Source organism: Drosophila subpulchrella, chromosome 3R (assembly GCF_014743375.2).
Source record: "Drosophila subpulchrella strain 33 F10 #4 breed RU33 chromosome 3R, RU_Dsub_v1.1 Primary Assembly, whole genome shotgun sequence".
Classification (NCBI taxonomy): Eukaryota; Metazoa; Arthropoda; class Insecta; order Diptera; family Drosophilidae; genus Drosophila; species Drosophila subpulchrella.
Genome location: NC_050609.1, coordinates 2,314,504 through 2,337,640, shown reverse-complemented (window position 1 = coordinate 2,337,640; position 23,137 = coordinate 2,314,504). Strand labels below are relative to the sequence as shown.

At 43.1% G+C, this 23,137-nt stretch overlaps 2 protein-coding genes and 1 long non-coding RNA gene across 10 annotated transcripts in view; 2 read left to right on the top strand and 1 right to left on the bottom strand.

Annotated features, from left to right (window-relative positions):
* Nucleotides 1-23,137, bottom strand: part of LOC119559570 (heterogeneous nuclear ribonucleoprotein R) — a 56,616-nt gene that overhangs the window by 22,751 nt on the left and 10,728 nt on the right. For 6 of the 8 annotated variants that reach the window (XM_037872605.1, XM_037872654.1, XM_037872675.1 and 3 more), the window contains exon 2: nucleotides 16,494-16,583. In XM_037872605.1, the coding sequence (XP_037728533.1) occupies nucleotides 16,494-16,583 (90 nt within the window). Of the gene's footprint in view, nucleotides 1-4,304; nucleotides 4,948-7,265; nucleotides 7,935-16,493; nucleotides 16,584-23,137 lie in introns of those variants that run through there. The other 2 variants (XM_037872617.1, XM_037872622.1) reach the window with 2 other exon arrangements.
* LOC119559810 lies at nucleotides 8,008-9,187 on the top strand. The gene is made up of 3 exons (XR_005220965.1): nucleotides 8,008-8,134; nucleotides 8,194-8,266; nucleotides 8,546-9,187. It is a non-coding gene; the product is annotated as an uncharacterized LOC119559810 (long non-coding RNA).
* LOC119559754 (putative mitogen-activated protein kinase kinase kinase 7-like) lies at nucleotides 16,740-18,569 on the top strand. The gene is made up of 5 exons (XM_037872828.1): nucleotides 16,740-16,856; nucleotides 16,919-17,224; nucleotides 17,279-17,455; nucleotides 17,517-17,661; nucleotides 18,013-18,569. The coding sequence occupies exons 1-5, from the start codon at nucleotides 16,815-16,817 to the stop codon at nucleotides 18,552-18,554; spliced, it is 1,212 nt and encodes a 403-aa protein (XP_037728756.1). The 5' UTR covers nucleotides 16,740-16,814; the 3' UTR covers nucleotides 18,555-18,569.

Sequence of the window (23,137 nt, the reverse complement as noted above, 5' to 3'; positions counted from 1 at the left end):
CCTGCTTTTAGGCGTTGAATTAAATTACTTTTGGAGGTTTTTATGGTTTAGTTTCTTGAAACATAATTAAATTGCAAAACCCTATTAGATAAACCATCTATTTTTTTCAATCAGTACCTTTTTTATTAACATTCAAGCAAACTGCATCTGAAGTCATATCTTGAATACAGTCACGTGGCAAGACTTCCAGTGTCCCCAATATTTTCAGGACCCGCTGCCAAAATCATAGATAACATGGCAATAAGTTGCAAGTCGGGTTTATTTGGGTAAACAGCAACGGGTTCGTGGCGGTTCAGTGGGGTTTTTGTTGCCAAGAAACCAATCAGGCGGGTCTTGCCTCCACAATATCTGCCAGAAAAGCTCTTTTTTTTTGGCCACGTCACTGGGGTCCACAGACACTGTCATAAAAACTGTGCAGCCCGGCCGGGGAAATGTTTTCAATATTTGATGCTCACATTTTGTGGCCGCAAAAGTGCAGGGACGCTGCTCGACCGCATCAACAAATGAAAACGGCGCCCAACAGCCAACATCCCTGACCCTCCCCCCGGAAGTAAACCCCAACCGAGGAGGTCAGTCACGTGTTGGCCAGGCCAAAACCAAGAGGCCCTGCCGAATTCACTGCATTGCGGCAGCGACAACAACAGTCCGTAAATTCCGGACAGTACGTATGTATGTACAAACAGTCCGTCGCCGAGGCTGAGGCATTGTGTCTATCCCCGTGTATTTGCTGTATTTGCTGTGCAGCAACTGCCAAAAATAAGGAGTGAAAAAACAACGTACGACGTGCCTGCAACAGTACATAATGCCGCCGGCTCATGGGACGGGAAATTGTCAGGAGCCGGAGAAAATAGGAGGCACGCGACAAGCTCAAAATGAAAATTACACAAAAGTTTGCCAGAGAAGAAAATGGCGTGCTTTTTTATGGCTGCCAAAGATGCCCCCAGGAGTCGATTTCGGAGTTGGAGTCGGAGCTAGAGTCGTAGAAAGTGGAAAGCCAACTTTTGCAGTGGCAGAAAAAACACGCAAATAACAGTTGTTTTGGGTATATCGAAGAGGGGAATACCCTGGATGATCAATTCCCATAAAAGTTGAGAGAAATAATGCGGAATTACAATATTTTAAAATATGTATCTCTATAATATGGTTTATGAAACGATGATATTCTTCAGAAATTGATTTTAATAAAGGTAAAGCGTGCCAATTCTATAGTTCTCAGGGAACCAATCCCTTCTAAAAGCAAATAGGTAAAATATATATATCTGCATGTTTTTCAACTGAATTTATAGCCTCCTCTGATAGAGTAAAAACGTGGCCAAAAAGACAGCGGCAAGCGCATGCCACACGGGCCGCCGGAAACCAAAATGCGCTTTTGTGTGCCCCACACGACCCCCATCATCCCAAACCAATCCAACCTATCCCAAGCCAACCCAGCCCAAACAAACCCAGAGAACCCATCCGACAAAAACCACCCAACCGAAGCGGGGGCAACAATCCAATCCGACACAAAACCCCAGTCCAATCCGAATAGGACAAGAGCTAAGCTGAGATAGCCGGGCAGGTTTCCACTGGGTCCCCCATAGTTTGGCGAATTAGAAAAGTGCCGGCTGCAGGCGCCGCTCAATTGCATTGGGTTCCAGGGGAAAAGTGGCGGAGGAACTGGGGATTCCACGATAGAATGGGGAGCGGTAAACGAGGCTCGTTGAGCGCGTATCTAGCATTTTTATTTTAGCATATTTTATTATTTGCGAAATTAGGCTGCTCCAAGTACCGCCCGCTGTGGTGGCTTTCTATATTGTATGGTTTATATACCATATAGTGTGGTATGAGGAGTGGGTCGCTCTGGGGGCGTATGAAGGCATATCCTGGCGGATAGCTCTGAATGGCACGGCTCCCGCTGATTGCAACGTATCTACAGCGACATCGGCTTTCAAAATGGCCTGAATAAAATGTGAAGCGCTTGGATTTATTTCCCAGAAAGGAGGCAATTAAGGATCTATTTAACATATTTATAAATCCTTGATTACTATTTTTAATTGACTTAAAAATTAAAAAAATAACTAGAAAGTTTAACAAACCATATAATAAGAATGATTTTTAACATCAAATAAAACCAGTATTCTTTAGTCATATTTTTTTAAAACCCCTTTTATTAAACTCTGCCCACGCCATTGGCTATTATATTAACTATGACCACATGTGATTCTATCTGTAATTTAGAATGTAATCAGAATTATTGATCAAAGTGTCCTTTTCAAGAGTTGGTATACTCAGAGAGGGCTTGTAATTACCGCAGAGGGGCTTATTAATACATATTTTCAATTTGAATAATGAATGAGAAGAGGGTGGGGTATTTTTCGCAAAACAACCGAGTTTCTCCCGCAGCGAAGGGGGGAAGAAAGTGACAGAAAAGAAGAGAAAATTACTTAACACGGCTCCCAAGTTGCAATGCAAAAGCCAAAACGTGTTTGCCGGCAACCCCTCTGGAGAGACCCCCCATTGTCGCTGCCCCACAGCCCCCCTGTCAGGCCAAAAAGCACCCCCTCTGGCCGCCGGCCATGTTCTTGCCGAGAGCCAAGAGTCATGCATCATGCAACACCCAAACGAAATGAGAGGCGCTTTTGGGGGCAACATGAAAGTACAAAGGCGAGCGAGGAGAAAACATGGCGAAGCGCCAAATTATGCGCGCATGGGTGGGGTGTTGCAAGGAGGTTACGGCAGGGGGTCTTTCGAAGGGGGTTTGTTGAGGACGCGACAGACAACAGAAGAAGAAACTGCAAATAATTGCGCTCTCTCCGCATTTCCTTCTTCCTTTCCTATCTTATCCCATTTCTCTCTCTCTCTTTGAAGGGAGAGCGCATTGCACTCGGGAGCTTTTTGGCCACTGCAGGCGAGCTTTGGCTCTCTGCCCCAACCACCCAGCCACCCCCCCAATATTTTCCCCCCTTTTATGCACGCCGGCCGGTTTTCAAAACTGCAACTGTGTGGGTTTAGTTGCTGTCGGTGTGTGGGTGTGCTTGTGTTTGTGTTTGTGTCGTGCATGTGTGTGTGTGGACGCCATTTGGGTTGACACGTGGCCGAAGTTTTGGAGCCCAGGAGCAAAAGCAGGCTGCGCTAAATCAGAAATCAGGATGCAGTGGACCCGGGCCAAGGCAACAAACAGAAAATGTACCACAAAAACGTACAAATCTCGGTTTTTAAGAGGCAGCACAAACCGGTTTGCCACAAACACACACGCACACACACACATAGAAGGTTCAACTTTGTCTGGACTTTTCTTTATTTTAAGTTCACTTTTTAATGATTTAAGCGGCGTCGGCGGCGACGAGATATTGGAGCAGAAGGAAGGGCAAAAAAGGGAGGGGGAGAGGAGAGGAGATGAGAGGGAAGAAGAAGGGAGGCAGCGGACGATGCAAAAGGCAAAAATCAAAATGGTGGCCCAAGAAGAATTGGGGGAGGGGGAAAGGGGGGCAGGGGGATACCAAAGAGGTAGACGACGGCGTTTTAATGCGATTGTGACGATGTTAAATGCATTGCCGCACTCACACACATGCATATGCAAACGGAAAGGCAAGCGTCGCAAAAAAAAAATGAAAAAAAACCATGCTGCATGCCTCTCTTCCCCGAGAGTGTGTGTGTGTGCGTGCGTGTCTGTGTTGGGGGCGCTTCCATTGTGGGGCCTTTGCTTGCTTGTGTGTGTGTGTGCTAGTGAACTGCAGTGTTGAACAACGCCAAGAAACGTGGGCGTTGTTGTTGTCGTCCGGTTTTATGAAATATCAGAGCAAAACACCTGAACGCACATATGTACATTCCATTTGAATTCATTTAATTTCATTCGTTTCGTTTCATTTCACTTCACGCCATGCGTCAGCTGTTTGGCGTTCGTTTTAATTTTATACCCCATACGCAGTGTATACATATAGACGTTTCTAATTTTTGCACATTATTGCAGAAACACACACACACGCACACCGATAGAGAGACATGCATATATAGGCAGCACAGCACTTGGGGCTGCACTGCAAGAAAAGAGAGAGGAGTGGAGGAGTAGGAGAAGAGTAAGACCAAGGCAAAATGAAATGAAAAAAAAATAAAATGCCGTCGCTTTTTGTTCCTACATCGGAACGTACTAACACACACTCACTCGAGAACTCACACACACAGGCACTTGATACGATATTGTTGTCTGCTGCTCGCTCACTTTTTATATTTTTATACCTATATAGGATGGTGTCAGTGTGAGCGTGTGTATAGCCACTAATTGCAAATTGCAGTTCGCCAAAGTATCGCCAAGATACTGAAATTACCTTTTTTATTTTTGTTTTTTTTTTTTTTTGTATTTTTTGTTGTATTTGGCTTGCACTAAGAAATTCACAATATTACTTCGTTGCGTTCAATTTGAACTATTGGTATTTATGTATTTTGTATTCCTTGACGGCGTTGCACAATTTGTTTCTAGATTCCTGGCATTTTCTACATCGAATATTTGTATTTCTTGTATTTTTATTTAAGATCGTATCGTATATGAGATCACAATTGGCCGCCCGCCGTTCCGATGTTACGTTTCCGTTTCGATTCGCATGCCGCGCGCGCTCTCTGCCAACATATTCTTTTTAATAAATATAACTATGGGAATTTATGGTCCTATATGTTATTTTTGTTGTTGTTTTCTTTTTCTTTTTTTTTTTGGCAAGCACACTTTTCCGAACAACTGCAGTTGGCGATTGGTTATTTTTGGGTATGTCCAATTTTTTGCGTGTGGCAGCCGCGTTGTAATAAATGGCGGACGGCAACGTCTACGTCACCGGTTCTCGGTTCGCCAACGTCTGAGAATCGAAACAGAGAACTGAGAATCGAGAATCGAATCGGGGAACAGCAGCGGTACTGGCAGAAGCTGAGGCTGTAGCCGCTCCGCTCGCAATTCTGGTCTTCACGTCGTCACTTGCGTCGCACAACAAAAGCCACAAACCAAACAACTACAACTCGGGGAGTCGTCGAGTCGCAGTCGCAGTCGCAGCCACGGAAAAGCTGCAGCGACAAAAGTGCACGCACACCATCGCGAAGGGAGAGCCCACGGAGCGTCACTCTCACACAGATACGTTCGTATCTCAGGCGGGCAAAAAGTTTCGCAATAAAAAAAAGAAAGGAACACAACACCCAGAGAGCGAAAGAGAGAGCGGCGTAGACCGAACGAAACAAGAGAGAGAGAGAGAGAGATAAGCACTGCGAGCAGAATTTGCACAACAAAGCGAATGGCGAAAAAACATGCTCTCTCCTAAACACACACAAACAAACATTTCGCTCTCCCGTTCTCTTTTGCCATGGCTTTTTAAAGATCGCGGAAAAAAACACGAGAATCGAATCTTGTGTCGCGTGTGGAAGCCAAGTTTTCATCTTCATCTTCAAACTCTAAGAAACTAAAAACAGTAGACCAAAAAACCAGACAAACAAAAGTGAAAATGCCTCATAAATAGGCTAAAAGAATTTTAGCAAGTTCCCTTTTTTACACAGAGAGAAAAAAGTATGATAAGGCCTCTTTAATAGGCTAAAAGGGTCTTTCTACACAAAGAATACTACCTTTTGATTATTTTAAATTCTATTGGGAATTAAATAAGAGCATTTAAGCACAAATATAGAGTGGTGGGACTCGAACTCTGTCTTCTATTAGCAGAAGAAAATTTATTATAAAATTAACATTACTTTATAAATGCTACAACAAGATATGAAATGTCTAGATATCGAGCCTTCTTTTTTTCTGTGCAACGTATCTTTCACTGTCGACGTTCCACAATGCGTTCCACAAAAACACACACACGGACCTACGAGCATGAGAAGCTTCTATGCAAAAAAAAAAAAAAAAAACTGCCGAACATTCCTTCAAAGGGGTTAAATGAGCGAAAACAACAAAAAGAACGAATGCCCAAGGGCTGAGTGTAAAAAACGTAGATGCTGTCTGTAAATTTTTATACAACTTTGGCATGAGGGCAAATCGTCGGTAGAATCGTTAACTAAAATAAACGCACACAGTTGCATCAGCCTTTGCAAACGCACAGATACGATTACAGATGCCGATGCACACGCACAGCCACAGATTCAGATACTTCCACCACAGATGCAGCCGTGAGATGACTGGACAGTGGGTTTGGGTTAGGGTTTTCCAGAGGGTCATCGTCGAGGGGGGTGGTGGAGAACCCCCAATCCACAACGCCCACACCGGCTTTCCGGCATTTTGGTCATGAACTTGTGGGTTTCGCTCGTCTGCCGGTCCCCAACAACCACTGCACCACCCACTTTCCGATTCCGATTCAGATTCCGACCAAGGTAAGTGGCTCGTCAGCACGTGAACATCGCATCCCAATTCAATACCAAGCGATTCTCTCTAGCGGTGTAAAAATAAACAAAAGTAAGAGGAATTCTTTTGCCACTCAGCACTCGCCTTTGAATCGAAATATGCTGAAATTATTTATTTTGCGGTACAACTTAGAGGGTCTCTCAAGTTACCCGAAAATTTGGGACTTCGAGATGAAAACGGAGACCCTGGGAAGTTGGCTTAAAAAACATAAGTGGGTGCCGCTGACTAACAGTAAAACAGCTGGGTAACCTAAGAAGCTGGTGAAAGAATTCGAGTGAGTTGGCTAAATTCCAGGAAAGTGTGAGAATGTTTGCGGCCAATAATCACACCCCCTGAAATATGATGAAGAAAGAGCACTACAAATTCCAGGGATATTTCCCTAAATAACAAATAGCCTAAGAATAAAACCATCTAACCAAAACTCGATAAGGTCTAAAATAAAAATTTCAAAACTTGCTTAAGATTTAAAAAAGATCCATCATAAGTAAAATGTTCTGGTTAATTATTTCCAGAATAATATAAAAACTTTTTAGATATACAAAAATTTTAAATACAAGATCTGTAGAAACCTTTTTTCGAATAGAGTTCAAATTTCAAAGGTACAGAAAAACCAAGAGTAGTTATATTTTATCTAAGTATATTTCAGAAACAAACTAAAGAATAAATATTGTATTCGAAGAGTGAAGATATCACTAGTTTTTTTTAAGATAGACAACCTGAATGCAAAGCCCTGTCATAGAAAGTCTTGGCCAGCAACCTTGAGTCACCATCTAAACGCGATATCTTTACGACGGCTAATGAAATTCTTTGTAGAATCGCCCCATAAAAAAATCAGAGATCCATATCTGGTCTATTTAGCGAAAGGGTGTGCCCCACCAGCAGTACTAGCGGCTTGAAATCAGAATTGGCGACTTACTCGAGCGAATTGTTGCTGCAACTTCCGAGTAGAGAGTATCTCAGGCGCTGTGTATCCAAGTGTGTGGGGTGTACTGGTGCTGCTGCTGATGATGATGTATCCAATGGGTGCTGTAGATATTTAATCCGAAAATGTGCTAAGCTATATTTATGCGAATTAATGCGAATGTGTGTTTCTTTCTGAGTTTGTTGCGTTTTTGTTTTGCACTATTCAAGAATTTCACTGGAGAGATATAGTAGATTCACTTGACCGCACTTATCGACTACAATGGGTGTTTGTTGCAAAAATAATATTTGCCACTTTCGCGCTTTTCCGACACGTTGCGTTGCTCGTGGAGAATCGAGAGTGGAGATGCGATGCGATGTGGAGTGGAGATGCGACGGAGCAGAGAGTACAGTAGATCACAGCACACCGCTCGGCGACTCTCTCTATAGCGCAATGTGGCCAGCCTTTTGACCAGGAATGCAGCTCTGCAGTAATTGCAATCAGCGGTGCATTCGCCAGCGAACTGATCGCCTGTTGCTGGGGGCTGTGGCTGCGGATCGTCGATCGGAGCAGCGCTGCACAGGAAGTGCACGAAGCCTCCGAGAACAAGTTACGAGCGCTCGGCTTTCCCGATCGTAGCGTCTATGGGATTGGATCGGCCGATGCAGTTGCACTCTCCTGCTTCGGTTCTCTTTTTTTAGATGTACGATTTTTTTGTATTATTTTATATGGGGCGTATACCCCGCGTGGAGCTTTGAAACCTCGATCGACGATCGTATGGGGTTGGGGGGGGGGGGTTCCAGAGCCGCTTCAAAAGCTTCGGATGCACTTTCCCTGGCTCTGCGGGTTACGTAAAGCTTACAGGCAGGCTGGCTGGCAGGCAGGTTGTATATCTTGGCTAATTTTGATTAAATTTCCTTTAGCTATTATAAATTTCGTTTAGATTCGATTTCGAAAGTCTCGGCCGACTGCGTTTCGAGGTGATCCAATCTGGTACAATCCAAACCGACTGAAAGGTAAATTGCAAATGTTTGCAAACGCAGTCGCTGCTTGGCAAACGTTGATTGCTCTAACTGGTTAATTATATAATTTAAATTGTTTTCAGTTCGCCTCACTTGATGATCATAATTTGTCACTAATTTTGTCACGAAATATGCACTTTTAGTTGTTGGCTTTCTTAACAATTTGTTTTGTTTTTTTTTTTTGTTTTGTTTTGGTTTACTTTGCTTTATGTTGTGTTTGTTTCACTTGTTTGAAATTTATAGATTTTGTATTTGATTTTTATGCATTTCCAGACATGTCGCTGCATTTTGCGTACGCTTTTAAAGTTTGCAACGCGTGGCCATAGATACCTTCCTCCCCGTTTTATTACAAGTTGTATGCCGCTTTATAACTGCGTTCGTTTCGATGTTATATTTAGTTGTTAAAATTAAAAGCGTAATTGGCTTGTACACTTAACCATAGTAGAGAATATTATCAAAGATTTACCGTCGTTATTAGTAATGTAGCAAATAAAGAAAAACTTAAACAAAAACTGGCAAATGTTTTGCTTAAACGTTTTAACACTAACAAGTTTGCTAATGATGATGATGGTGATTAGAACTGTGTGATTCGATTCTATTGTTTGATTTTCCGAAGTGGCTGATGGCTGTTTATTTTAGTGGCTGGCTCTATTGCAGTTGGTATATAATCCAAAGTGTGTTGAAGACGTCGTATGCGCGGACTCCGATCCTGAATAGAATTTTGACTAAAATGCTGTGTGATTTCCAACGTTGGCTGTATATTTTTGGCTGGGTTTTTTTATATATATTTTTGTGTATTTCCGAAAGGTGTTGTTGGTCAGAGTTTCCTTAACCGTTTGTGTATAAAGTTCCAGATTTGTGGTTGCAATATTTTCGCATGGTCGTTTGCGCGTCCGCGATACTTGCGAGTGGAGTGGCGATGCGATACAGATACAGATACCCGGCTGGCTGGGTAGTCAGTCAGTCTCAGAGGCCCGATTTTCAGAGTCGCCGTCCGTTGGCGACAAAAAGCTTGCAGTCGTAGTTGCGTTGCACACAGATACGCCAATACCAATGCAATCCAACTGAGAGAGAGCGAGTGAGAGAGAGCGGCACAGCAGTTTGCCGGCAAAGCAAAGGCGAAGCTACGCACACAGGCGCATTCTGCGCTTCCTTTTTGTTTTGTTTTTGCCATTCGCAGCGGCAGTCGCAGTCGCCTGCATTGGTATTGCATCCTCTCTCTCTCACAGATACTACCCATACGTAGCCTGCTTTTTGTGGTCTTTCGCCCCAGCTAGCAACCACCCAGCTTTTTGCCGGCTTGTAGTCAAACCTTTGTCGCCCAGAGAGCCCACTCTATGCTCTCTCTCTCTCTATGGTTTTTTGTGGCCTTTTTTGCCACACTGAATTGACCCCTCAGAGATTCTGATTCCGATTCAGATTGAGATTCCGATGCCCAAAGATGCCAACAAAGTCGCGATGCGTTTTGTCGCCAGGGGCTCTTGTATCTCGCATCTCTCTCTCTCACTCCGCCTCTGCCCTCTCGCTTCCACTCGCTCTATGTTGTGAGGAACATTTCAATTAACTGCAATTCTTCTGCTCCCATCGCTGCCCGCCGGGCAATCCGTTTTTATGATCCATCCACTCGCCTCGTTGCCCGCCGCCCGTCCAAGTTTAATTAACTCGAAGTCACGGACAATGGCCGAGCGACAAGTAAAGCGTATCTAGATGCCCCCGATAAGATCTGTCAGGGCTCTATGCGCCCATCTCTCTCGGAATCCGATTCTGAATCGGATTTTCGCCACTCGCTAACTCAATTTGCCAGCCAGCAGGTGCGATGACCGCGCCGGGGAGTACGAAAAGTTTTGATGGGAAAACTGAAAGTACTAGCGGATAGCGGTTAAGCTGGAGTTGGATGATTGCAGATTTTTCTAAAACTGCCTTTCTCTAGAACATATTAATGGTTCAGTGGAGATCTTTACCTATCAAGGAGCTGTCTAAAATTCTGGGTTTATTTTAAGGGATTATAAATATTATTTTTCTAGCTACAGTTGTTAGTTGCGTTATTGAAAAGAACGTTTTATTTTAAGACCATCATAAACTAATTATATAAATTCCATGGCATCTTATAAATGAACAAAGCAGTTATTTGTGAATGAGAACACTTTTACTACATTTAGGAAGCTTTTTATGCTCTATATGGATATATTATATACAGTGGATCATCCATAGTTATAAACTCACTAACTTAAGTTAAATATTATCAGGACTCCTTATAATTAAGTAAGTCAAGTTCATCTAGCAAAGGTTTTTTTTTTTCATAGAACGTCGGTAAATAGTGGTTCAAGTTATTGAAGTACGACTGTGGGAGCAACAAAAGCCTCCTGTGGGCAAAGATCGAAAGCATCTTCTCCTGCAAACAGGGCAGAAAACGAAAGCCAAACGGAGCGAATGTGGGCAACGAGCCTGAAAGGATAACGCTCTTGATGCTGCTGCCTCACATTGATCACGATGACCATCAGAAACGGAAGAGGCAGCATCAGCAGCAGCATCATCATCAAAAATCGGAGGCATCATCAAGCGCGGCATCAACGCCAACAACAACAAAAATGTCCGTATCTGCGGCGATAACGCAGTTTTTCGTGCCGATCCTGTTTTTATTCCCACAGTTTTGCGAGGCTTACATCTGACGGGGGACGCAGTGGCCCCGTAGTGGCGATGGCTATATGGTAGCTATGCATCGTATCGTATAGGGGAATATCACGGGCGCATGGTCATCATCAAGGCGATCGGATCGGATCGGAGCGCTCTTCTGCCGGCGTCGCTGCGATGGTCTCGAAATAATAAGATGACATCCAACACTTCTTGCGATCCGAGAGGCACAAACACACAAAGCTCGAGACCAAGACGAAGACCAAGACCAAGACCCTACCCCCATATGTGGCCGGTTCCCCTAGCAACCCCCTCACATCCTCATCAACCCCCTGCCATGCCAGCCGCAGTCCGTTCCAAATATTTTTCATATAAAAAATCGCATTTTTTTGCCCTCTCGCGCATAATAAAACTTTTTCTGCATGCTTTTCATTTCATTTCCTTCGAGATGCCGGGGGTTGCCGAGGGTCGAGCGGCTTTTGGGGGGAGGGCGGCAGACAGCAGCGCACTTGGCCGCCGCACAAAGGAAGATCACGACGCAAGGACTTGTCTGCATTCAAATCGATGTAGGTAGAGGTTGAGGCAGAGGTAGAGGTAGAGGCACTCGTACTCACACTCGTCCCCAGTCGCGTCCTCGAATGTACCTGAACCTCTCTCGCAAAAGGATGGACAATGTCCAGGGCCCGAAACTTATTGAGCCACGCTGATATTTCAGTTTCGCCTTCGGTTCTTTTTTTTTGGCTCTTCCTCTGGCTCGGCTGTTTATCGCCGGTGGTTGCTCATGCTTTTGCTGCTGTACTCTCGGAATTGGAATCAGCGAGCATTATTCGAGGAGTAAAAAAAGCATAGTTCTTGAAATCTCGAGAAAGTCTCGGGGTTAACCTACAAAACCAAGCTGTTGTGGGTGCAGGGGTTAGGATCATTAAAAGGATTTGCTAACTTTTAAATGTAGGTTTTTATTTACGTGTTTTAGGTATCTGGAATAATAGTTGGACTAAATCATTTTTACGGTTATTCACCACTTTCAAGGAAAATACAATTTTAAATAATTCAATATAATATTTTTTTCTCATAAGAGATATATAAAATATTTATGGGATCGTGTGGTATCAACTGATATTATGAAAACTGGAACACTTAGGAGAATTACAACTAAGAGCTTATCAGCATATTTAAAATTTGAATAGAAAATGTATTTTGTAAAATAACAACAGTAATATTGTCTATAAGGATTTTTTAAATACCATTAAGTTTTAAACATATTTTTTATAATTTGGGCAGGAAATAACTTATAAATAACCCATTTTAATCAATATTTAAAAAAATAAAACGTCTTCCCAAAATATTTTGTAACTTTGCATACACAAATCATTATATTAATTCAACCGAAGTTTACCAAGGAAAATCTTGATTTTTAGTTTTCTTTAGAGGTCTTCAGGTTCTAGTCACCGTTGCGAAATGTTGTTTACCCAAAATCTTAAATGCCAGCCCAGAAACAGGGACAGGAAGTGGATGACCAGCCGCAGTGAGGACATCGCAAGAGGAGGACGAAAAAGGAGAAAAAAAAAACGAGCATGAAGGAAGGAAACTCAATGCGACATTTGCATTTTTAATGCAGACCCACATATAAAACTAAGTTTTTTATGAGTTGATTTTGATTTGCGTACTTCTTTTATATGAAGGTATTTTTTGCATTTGGCCAGCGACTGGTTCGAATCGTCTAATTTTTTTCGCCGCTTCCTTTTTTTCCTATTCTATTTTAGCTCTGCGAGAGGCGGTCGCTTGACCATCGTGTCTCCTGCCTTGGCCATTGTCTGTGCCACGGTGTCACCTTCGAGCGGCCAGCAGGATCAAGGGGATCGAGGGGATAAAAAAGGTGGCAGAGCAATATAGCCAGAGAGCTGACCACGCAGACAAGACAAAAAGCTAAGCAGAAAAGCACACACAACGGGAGGAGCGCAGTATCCTTTTGTGATATATGAGTAAGTTGTACCTGAAGGATATGCGCTGAGCCGTTGAGCACACACAAACTGGAGGCAAGCTGCACCACCATCATCATCTTTATACGACTCTGGCTCGGAGTTTATCATTCGATATCGAGCACAGCGTGATTATATTGTGGATGAATGGGTGGGCTGGGGATGGGTATAAGGATGAGTATGAGTATGATGACCGCACCCGTGGCCTGGACACCCTGAAATCCTGCCAAAAGAGAGAGAGAGAGCTCTACGAGCACCCCTCGCTGATCTTCTCGGGTCGCGGTCTTTGTTTTTATGGCCATAGCTGGTGGGAAAATTTATCTAAATTGTCGATGGCATTTTTTTTTTGTATTTTTTTTTTGCATTTGATTCTTTTTGCAAAAAGGATTTCTCTTTCTTTCGTTTTTTTGTCATATTGTGGAATGTTTTGTCGTCACTTTTGGAATGAAGCGGCTATGGAGATGAAAAAATATGTATAAAAAATAGAATGATGGGCCAGCAAATGGCCAAAGTCCATAAATTAAGCCCGAGGCAGGGACAGAAGGGCAGCGCATCTGACAGCGGCCAGGATCGATGCGAGGAAGTAGAACAAAAAGCTGGCAATTGGATGAAGGTGTTAAAATATAATGCGCCCTTGTTCCGCATCCTGCCAAGGACCCTTCGATTCGAGGCGAGGCGATTGCCGAGGCAACGCTCCGATGTGCGCGAATAAATAGAACGCGAATTTCCAAACATTTTTCCAATTAGCTGTCAAAAGGAAAAGCGCCAGCCACTTGACGTTTGTCGGCGGGAAAATCAACAAACTGAGGAAAAATACCCAAAGGATTGAGGGGTAGTTGAGACACGGTTGCGTGTGGCAATTATTTTTAACGAATGCGTCAAGTGTGGGTGGCCAAAAGGTCCTGGGTCAATGTTCGCCATCGCATATTGCGCATACGCCCCGTGTGCGCTTCTTTTGGACCCTTTATTTTTCTGGGTCAGTACGATCTCAGGCCACCGGATCGCTGGCAAGATTAAGATCCATCGAAAGTAAAACAAGGCACAGCTGACGCGGCATAAATCTGGGCAGCTGCAATTGCAGTTGCAACTGCAACGGAGCTCGACGCTCCACGCAATCAACGCATTAAATCAATTTTAACTTGGCCTACTTTTGCCTTTCGCCACTGCATGGGGCGAGTTATTCTCACCGCGCTTTTTTTTTTGTCCTAAAACAAAAGGCACAAATGCCGACCCTTGCAACGAGCAATGCATTTCAGTACAGCAGCAATATCGCAGCAGCAACATCACAACAGCAACAGCCGTGCAGCTTGCACATGGCGCAGCCTGGGAAACCGGGGAAAGATGCAGGCCAGGATTTCGGAGGAGGGGGAGACCTTCGGCGGAGGAGGGCAGAGGAGGACCTGGTCCATTGAAATGCAATCTGCGCACACATGGCGACGACAAACAGCGCTTTTAGTTCGCCCTCTCGTACCCACGGATGTTTTCAACGTGGTTAAAGTGCAAGAACGCGTTTTTTGTCGCCGCCAAATGAATACGAAATGTTTCACCTACATTTACCGGCAAGGTGCAACTACCTACATGAATCACGTTTCAGATGGTGTGCCTTTGCTTTTAGACAGTTTCTACATTTAAGTGCTATAATAATGTGCAACACCGAGTGCACTGAACTATTGCATAAATAAAGCAGTTCTTTGAATAAGTTTGAAAATGTGTAAGCAAAAATACAGCATAATTATTTATAATGATTTATTCTATCTAACATTTTGGTATTAATACATTTAACGTAACAACAATCAACCAACAATTTCTTTATGCGAATGTTCTTAAATGTGGTTATTTTTCCTTTAAGAAAGCAGAGTATCTCAAATATTTATTTTAATTTTCTCTTAAAGTTTATGAACCATTTGGTAGCTTCGTCAGCGAAAAGAGAGCCTCTGAATTGAGGGAAGCCTGCAGGCCGGAGGATATCAGCATCGACATCCGAGCTCTGCCATTGAAGTCCTTTTTACCATCATAACCAAAGCCCCCTTTTCCCATCCCCTCCTCTGCACTGCAACATATTACATGGCTATTTACTTAACCCATTAATTCCGTAGTCGAAAAAATGACGTTGCGAGGTGCTGACATGGCAAAGGGCTAACCAGAAACGGTGGCACAGGCTGAGAGCCCAGGAAAGCAGCCAGAACACATGCAGCCGGCAAATATGCGAAACGTGGCGCGAAGAGCATGCTCAAGTGCTATGTACTTGCATTTGCATTATGTAAACGCACTGGGGCCCAGACCATCCCATCCCACCAGAAAACCAACCACAAAAAATATCCACTTAAAATATTATATTTAATTGATACAATTTTGAAAACAATGTCGAAAAAGCAGGGACTTTTAAAAACAATCGGTTTGCTCTTTTCCACAACGTTAAACTAAATGAATTTGGAAAACAAAGTATATTTACTATATTTAAATATAAATAAAAATCCCAATGGGGCCTTTAAAGTGTAAGGCCCGAAACCCTCTTATTTACAGCCCCCGTTCCAAAGGCAAAAATCCACATCAGATTATGCATTCGATATATATGTATACACATACATTTTATAAGACTTTTCAATGTATATTTTTTTGTGTGCACCACACCATCCAGCCAACCAGCGAGTCAGGCAGCCTGCCAAGTGAAGTGGGCATGTGGTTTACATAAGTTGGGACTGGGACCCGGACTTATATCGGTGGTACAGGGACTGGAGGAACTGGACCTACACCAACAAATGTGTGGGCAAAGGCTGGCTGAAAACGAAAGGAGTGCAAGGAACTCGGGGCCGGCGGCACAAACTAATGGAGAGCAACTGCTGTCAGGCGCTTTTATGTAACCGTAGACATTCGTGTAATTCAAGCAGGCCAGGGCATCGGTGGGTAATGCGAGATCCAGATGGGCTGGTCTGCCAATATAAACAGCATGAAACTCTCCTAAGCTCGCCCAGCAAAGGGGCCTTGAAGTGCCCATCTAAGGAGCTAGTCAGCTTCTGCCTGACCGAACAATCTACTCAGAGAATAGAAAGCTACTTTAAAATTAATGGTAAATCAAGTATGCGGTCAGGAAACCTATTTATTTAATTCAGACACACTCTTAAAAAATGGAATAGAAGATCTAAATATGTGTATATTGTTTTCAAAATATTTTAAATTCCAAAAATATTAAAATACATACAAAACATTTAGATCGCATGAATTATTGTAATAATATTAAGATCAAGGTAGAATATATAATATATCACTTTAGCCTTTTTATCATATATTTCTTGTGTCAACAATACAAAATTGCATATTAAAATAAGTTTAAAGTCCTTACACTTATAATTGCTATATTGCTAAATTGAATATTGGAATGGTTCAAAGTCATGGCGGAAAATATTTAAATTGAAAATTGAATTGAAACCTTTTTTCTATTAGTGAATATATTTTATTAAATAAAAAGTAATCCCGGTTTTCTAAATCACAAAAGTTATTTTAAAACCAGCCTATTCGCCTGCTGCTTGCTAATGTCTTGACTAGTTTTATATATACTTTTATTTTTTATCCGAATATAGAGAAATTCCGATATATTTAAAACTGTAACTCACCAATTCCATGCTGTCCTAATGGGCTCGATAATGAGGAGTACATTTCCGGACTGAAGGTGCGATATGAATCACGACCCATGTTGTGGGAAACTGCAAGAAATATAAATAAATAAAGGAAACAATTAAATTTGTTAGTTATAAAACGTCAAAACCAAATATGGTTGGTAAATTGGTATTCGGGGAATAACAGAATTCTGTCTTATCGTATACCGATGATAAGGCTTCTTTATCACACCTAACAAGCCTTTAAAAATGAGAACACTAGTGCTTGCAATTCAGTACAGAAGTAGTATTTCAAGCTAATCGCACGTATTGCTGGAGATGGTTGAACAGGTTAATTTCGCCGAAGTGTTTCTGAGTGATGTATGTACATTTTCCGTGGAATACTGTACAGTATTAATGATCTTCGCTGATCTCTACGACAGACACTCGGAGCTGGAGCCTGTGCAGTGGTGCGCAAAGGTATCTTTAAGGCCCAAGAAGTCGCGGTGAAGGCGTACAATTTACAGGTTCAGACCGTTAGGAAAAATGCAGAAAGGGAAATTCAATTACTGTCGGAGATTGACCACGAAAACGTTGTCAAGGTTTTTGGCACGGCACGCGATGGAGAGACAGGGTACTTGCTAATGGAATATCTGCAGAATGGTTCCCTCTACGACTTTCTTTACGGCGTTGATCAGTGGGAGTATACTGTGGGGCAGGCTGTGCGATGGGCATTCCAGTGTGCCAAGGTAAGGAATGAGGTCGATTTCGCCCCATACTCGGTAATATGCTACCTATTGTAGGGCCTAGCCCACCTACACTCGAGGGAACGACCTTTGCTACATCGCGATATAAAGCCGCAGAATCTTATACTGGATAATCAGTTTGAAACCCTGAAGATTACGGACTTTGATCTGGCGACGGATATGTCCAATAACAGGTCTGATATGCGAGGATCTGCAAGGTATATGGCCCCAGAAGTGAGTGAAAAGGTTGCTGATGTCACTTTTTCGACAACTAATTAACCCCTTTCTAACACAGGCATTTCGGGATAGAAAGTATACGGATAAGAGCGATGTGTACAGTTTTGGCATAGTGCTTTGGGAGCTAATGGCGCGTTCTTTGCCCTATGAGCACTACGAGAATATCGGTAATCAATTCGCTATTTTGAAAGCCGTAAACGATGGTAAGTCAATGGAATTTACCATTTTGACAAAATTTTTAATAGTTTGTTAAACCGTTTAAGAAATTTTTGATAAGTCGAAGAAAATGTTGACAAGATCATTTTGATGGCATTCAGTATTGATTCAATCTAGATACAGGGCGTATAATTTTGATAGGTAGTCATCACTTACTTATATTACTTTGAGAATATCTCGCTCTTTACTTTTTCGATATGATAGAACTTTCAAGAAAAGAAAATCCAAGCGATATCAATGGTATATTATTACATTATTTAATGGTAAACATTATACTTAATAAATATACCATGTGAGTATCAAATTAGTCAGTACGTGATAATTTTTTATGTTTATAGGAGAAAGACCTCCCTTGGACGCAGTGCGATCCGATTGCCCAGAGGGCATCAAGCAAATGATAAAACGTTGCGTGCATGAAGATCCCGAAAAACGACCCTCTATGAAGGAGATCGAAGAATTCCTGGGCAGACTGTGCGAAACCGGGATTGACGAGGTCTTCACCGAAGTTCTGGACGAGGACACCACTGCCGTGGTGACCTATCACCAGGATTCGTCCGGCCAAATGATGATGCGCGTGGACTTCTGGCGACTTCTGGGAGAACCGATCCGTATGATCTTTCCGATTGTAAAGCGGGAAGCGGGGCGAATAGAAGAGGTCATTGCTCGCGAGACGGTTCGAGCTGCCGAGGATGTGGGCAGGGAGACGGCCAGGGCGGCCCAGGATACCGAGCGGGAAACGAGACGGGCGGAGAAGGATGCCGAGCGGGAAACCTCGAGGGCTGCGCACGATGGAGAGCGGGAGACGAGGAGGGCGGTCAAGGATGTGGGTCGCGAATCCAAACGGGCGATCAAGAAAATGGGGAAGAAGCTGCGCTTCTAACCAGAAATATGATTATTAATTCGTTATGCTAATGTGCGGGGAATGATTAATAAAGCCGACTGCATGCAGAGCGAGTGAGAGAGTCCTCCCGACAATCCAGCAATCCATCCCCTTTCACAAAGGACGATGCCGATGCAAATGCAGAACTGCAAGGGGTAGGCCTATGCTTAGACTGCATTAAGCACGAAGGATAAGTGAGGAGTCCTGAATGGTAGGGATGTGAAGGATGTGAACAACAACGGCAAGGATGACGGCTATAAGGACGATGACGGCGGACATGACATGATGACGACGTCGAGGGGTGGAGTACAGTATGTACCAAGCGGTGCATTGCTGCTCCTGGCACAGCGCGACTCCTTGGCGTTTTTTGCATTGTTTCTCTCTAAAGGAGCATACGAGCATGTGTGTGTGTGTGTGTGTGTGTGACCGGAAACTGCCATTTAAAGTGCATTTTGGAGAGTCGCTCAGTCAGAAGAGAAACGGAGCGAGCTTCACTTGTGTGCTAAGTGAAAAGAAGGAGCAGAAGTCTCCCCCCTTGCATTCCCCATTTTTTCCTGGTTTGTCGTTTGGTTTCTGAGCTCCTCGCCTCTTGGTTCTTTGCATGCATGCAAGCAGCTCCTTTGTGAGGGGTCCTCCAGCCCCTTTTCCCCCTTCCCCCCCCCCCCCCCCCCCCCCCCCCCTGCCAACCCCCACCAGCACGTGTAATCCAACTCCTTTTAATTACATTCAATACCCCGTCCACAAATGCTGTCCGTCTGCTCCAAGGTGTTGGCAGCCAGTTTTTGTTTTTCATTTTTATTTTTTATATTTTTTGTACCCCAGCCATCTAGCTCCATCTTTAACCTTCTGTCCAAATATCGATTTTCAGGTACTGGATCCCGGAGCATTCCCAATCGCCAGCCATTGTAAGCTCAACGAGGTGTTAAAACATTTTGTAAGAGATTGCTTCGGCGGCTGCAGAGGTTGCAATGCAATCAAGTGTCACTAATCTCGATCGGGGGATCATATTTGCATAAACTGCACTGGGCCTCACTATGCAGAAACTGCAGTTCTTGGCTGCAGTAAGCTGAGAAGCGATTGAAACAGATAATATTAAGGCGCAAATTAATGAGCCCCTACTGAAGATTACAAAAAGATAGACACTATAAGTACAGCTTTAATTAACCTCTTCAATAAATGCTTTTCCCATCATTTTGACATTAGTTCGAAGGAAAAATATTTCTATAGAAATCTATAGATCATTTTCCTAGAGAAAGAAAATATAAATTCTCTTAGAACAATAAAATGCAATTTTTTTTTCTTTTGGACCATAAATTAAAAATGAATAAGAGGAATATTTTTAAAGAACTTTAGAGCAAAAGCATTCCTGATTCCTGGCTTTCCGCTTCGTCTCTTTTAACCACATTTAGTCAAACCCTTCATCAAAAAGCCAGATATAAGTATGCGTATCGGCGAGCGAGTTCCTAGGCAACCTATTCATTATCCTTCCCATTAAATTGCCGTTTCCGCCCCCCTGCATCCCGCCCACATTTAATCCCTGGACAAAAAGAAAAGGGAACTTTAAACATTCACGCTTGGCTTGGTCTCGAGAATCGTTCTGTTCTGGGCCCCCTACTTGAGCCATTTGCCGGCAGACAGGCCAACCAGCGTTTTCAGAGGAATAGGTCAGTACGGCCCAGTGAGTATTTTCGAGTGCATGCGAGTGTGCCACTGTGTGTAGTGTGTTGTGTATGTTGTGCGAGTGCATTCTAAGTTTCAAGTGTAGGTACATGTTGTAGTAATTTGCGAGTTAAAACAAAGGCGGAATGGGAACGCGACAGGCAGCACATGCTGCCTCTATGGTAAGTGCCGCAGGACCTGGCTGTACATTATGTATAATGAGACCGCTCGCCCGTTCCACCGTACCACCCCATCCCCATCCCTTCCCGCATGACCGCGATGCAGTTGGCCTCACACCGCAGCGGGGTCAATGACAGCCCAGAAGGTCAAACACACGCACACACACAGAGAGAAAAACTAGAAAAGCAGTTCAATAACCAAATAAATAAAATAAATAGTGAGATTAAAACACTATTTATTTTATTTATTTGTCACGAAAAACTTTCCATAGAAATCGGGGTCACCAAGTTCATTTTTAATGAGCCCAGATCTTACAGACACTTGCACTATTATAAAACAGTCTTTATTGAGAATTTAAACCAATAAAGGAACTTAATACTACAGAAAGAAAGTGATCGGGGTCACCAATAAATTATTTTAAGTTTTAATAGGGATACAAACTTAGTTTTGCGTACTGATTGATAGAAACAACCAATTTATTGTTTTTGAACTACTTGTAATTGTACATACAATTATAATAAACTTTTTTCGTGAAAAATACCTGGGTCACCAGGTTAAAAATGAGGCACTAAAAAAAATGCAAAAATGAAAAAATTAAGACACATTCTGCTATTAAAAGGTAACAAATCAACCAAACTAAAACTGTATAAGTGGTGAAAAAAAACAGTGAGATTACCAACTGCAAACTTGCAGTCATAACTCACTAAAATGACCAGGTTATCCAGCACCTTCTGGTTGAACAAGAATTATGGGCGAGTGTTTAATATTTCTCTTTGTGCAGGCGACTAGAAAATGCGAAAAAGGAGCATCAGAAATGCGGCAGGATATAGCAGATGAACGACTTCGATTTCACACGCAGCGAAGAGGTCAAACTTTGAGAGGGACCAGTGATTAATGTCCCCCAAACTTGGCAACAGCTGCTGCATAAAGTATCTCCTAGATAAATCTCAATCCAACCAACAAACCGCCCGGCCCTCCTAAAAGCTGGGACAGCTGATGATGATGATGATGATGATGAAATGAACGCTCGACTTCCGCTGCAAGTTTCGCCTTTTTCACATTGCTGTACCCAAATCTGAATCTGAATCGGAATCGGAATTTCAATCCGATTCAGGATCTGAAGCTGACCAGAGAGTAGGAAATCTTTTGTAATCGTGCGATAACCCCGACGAGTGCAGAACTTGAAACTCAACCCTTAAGCGGTGCCTGGAACAATGCCAGGATCCAGGATTCAGGATCCAGGGGCAGCGACTGCAATGCAATTGCATGTCCAGCCTAGCAGGATGCCAGGCGGTCGGATCCAGGCAGGTCCTTGCCGGCAATTAGAACACAAGCGATTTTATTTTCATTTTCATTCTTATTTTGTTGTTCTGTTTTGTTTATTTACATACATATCGGAATGGCATTATAATGCGAATAATGGCCCAGGGACTGAGCGGCTCCTGCGATGCATTCTGCATTCCTATTGTCCTCGAAAAGGAGCGAGAGCGAGCGAATCCCTTATTTTTCATATTTTTTCCAGCTCTTTTTTTCTGCTGTATCCACGCCGTATCTTTTGTGCCGGTCAATATGCCTGGTGGGATGCAATGACCGGACCGCAGGACCACAATCGGAGGGCAGAGGACAGAGGACATCGAGCGAGGTCCGATCCAAAACGCATAACGAGCCGCAGAAAGGAGCGAAGCAATTTGCATTGTGCCATCGCACAGGGACAGGAAGCCGGATAGGCCAGAGATGAAATTAATACGCATAAATTACATGGCGGATAAGCGTTGAGCAGCCATGGGAAACGCAGCTCCTGCCCAGCCACAGAAATCTCATCATCGGATGAGAGCCTGCCCCCCAACCGGGCAGCCTGCAGTCCGTCTGCAACCGACACCTCAAGTCCCATAATGATCATCGGTGCTTTTCAAGTAGTTTGTACCAGGCCCTAATTAAAACTCTCGGCTTTCAGATCCAAACATTTTCAAAATAGGACAAGCGACACAAGTTTGTGCACAATGCAAAAGTTTGGCATGGTATAAATAGCAGATGCACTGAAAGAGATTTCGATTTGCTATTTCTAGTCTATTTATAAAATAACTTACAAAAATTAAACAATTTATTTCAAGCTAATTTTCAGAGTGTTTGTCTTAGCCAGGAAACCAAAATATTCACCTTGTGTAATTTTTTTGTTCTTATCAAGGTGTTAATAACATGCCAAATTGAAAAGCAAACTAAACTTAATTTACTTTTGGTCCAAAAAAGCTTCTTACAATTTTTTTGTACTTTTGAATAATGTAAAATATAAATTTCAAAATAAATATAATAGGCTTATAAAGTAAACGGAATATTACTTACAATTAATTTGAATAAAAAAAGTGAAATATATACATAATATATATACTTTTTCCCTCTATGTAAGCGCTAGGAAAATGTTGCCACTTAGGGCTTTGCAGCAGGTAACGTGAAAACTGTTTGCCAACTGAGGCACAGGAAGCAGACTGGATACAGGATAGAACAGGATAGAGCCGGCTAGAAAGGACGACGTGAGGGGCCAGGACACCAGCGACTGCAATTTGCCGAGGAACTGTAGAAACTGAAGGAACGAACCGAGGTCGCCGCTGCCTGTCGGCCATTCCTTTCCGGTTGTGCTTGGCAACTTTTGCTATTGTCGTAGGTCCTCGAAACGGGAGCAGGACAAGTCAAAGAACCAACAGCGAAAGGCAGCCGTCTGGCTAGGCCACTTGCCTCGCAGCTAGCCG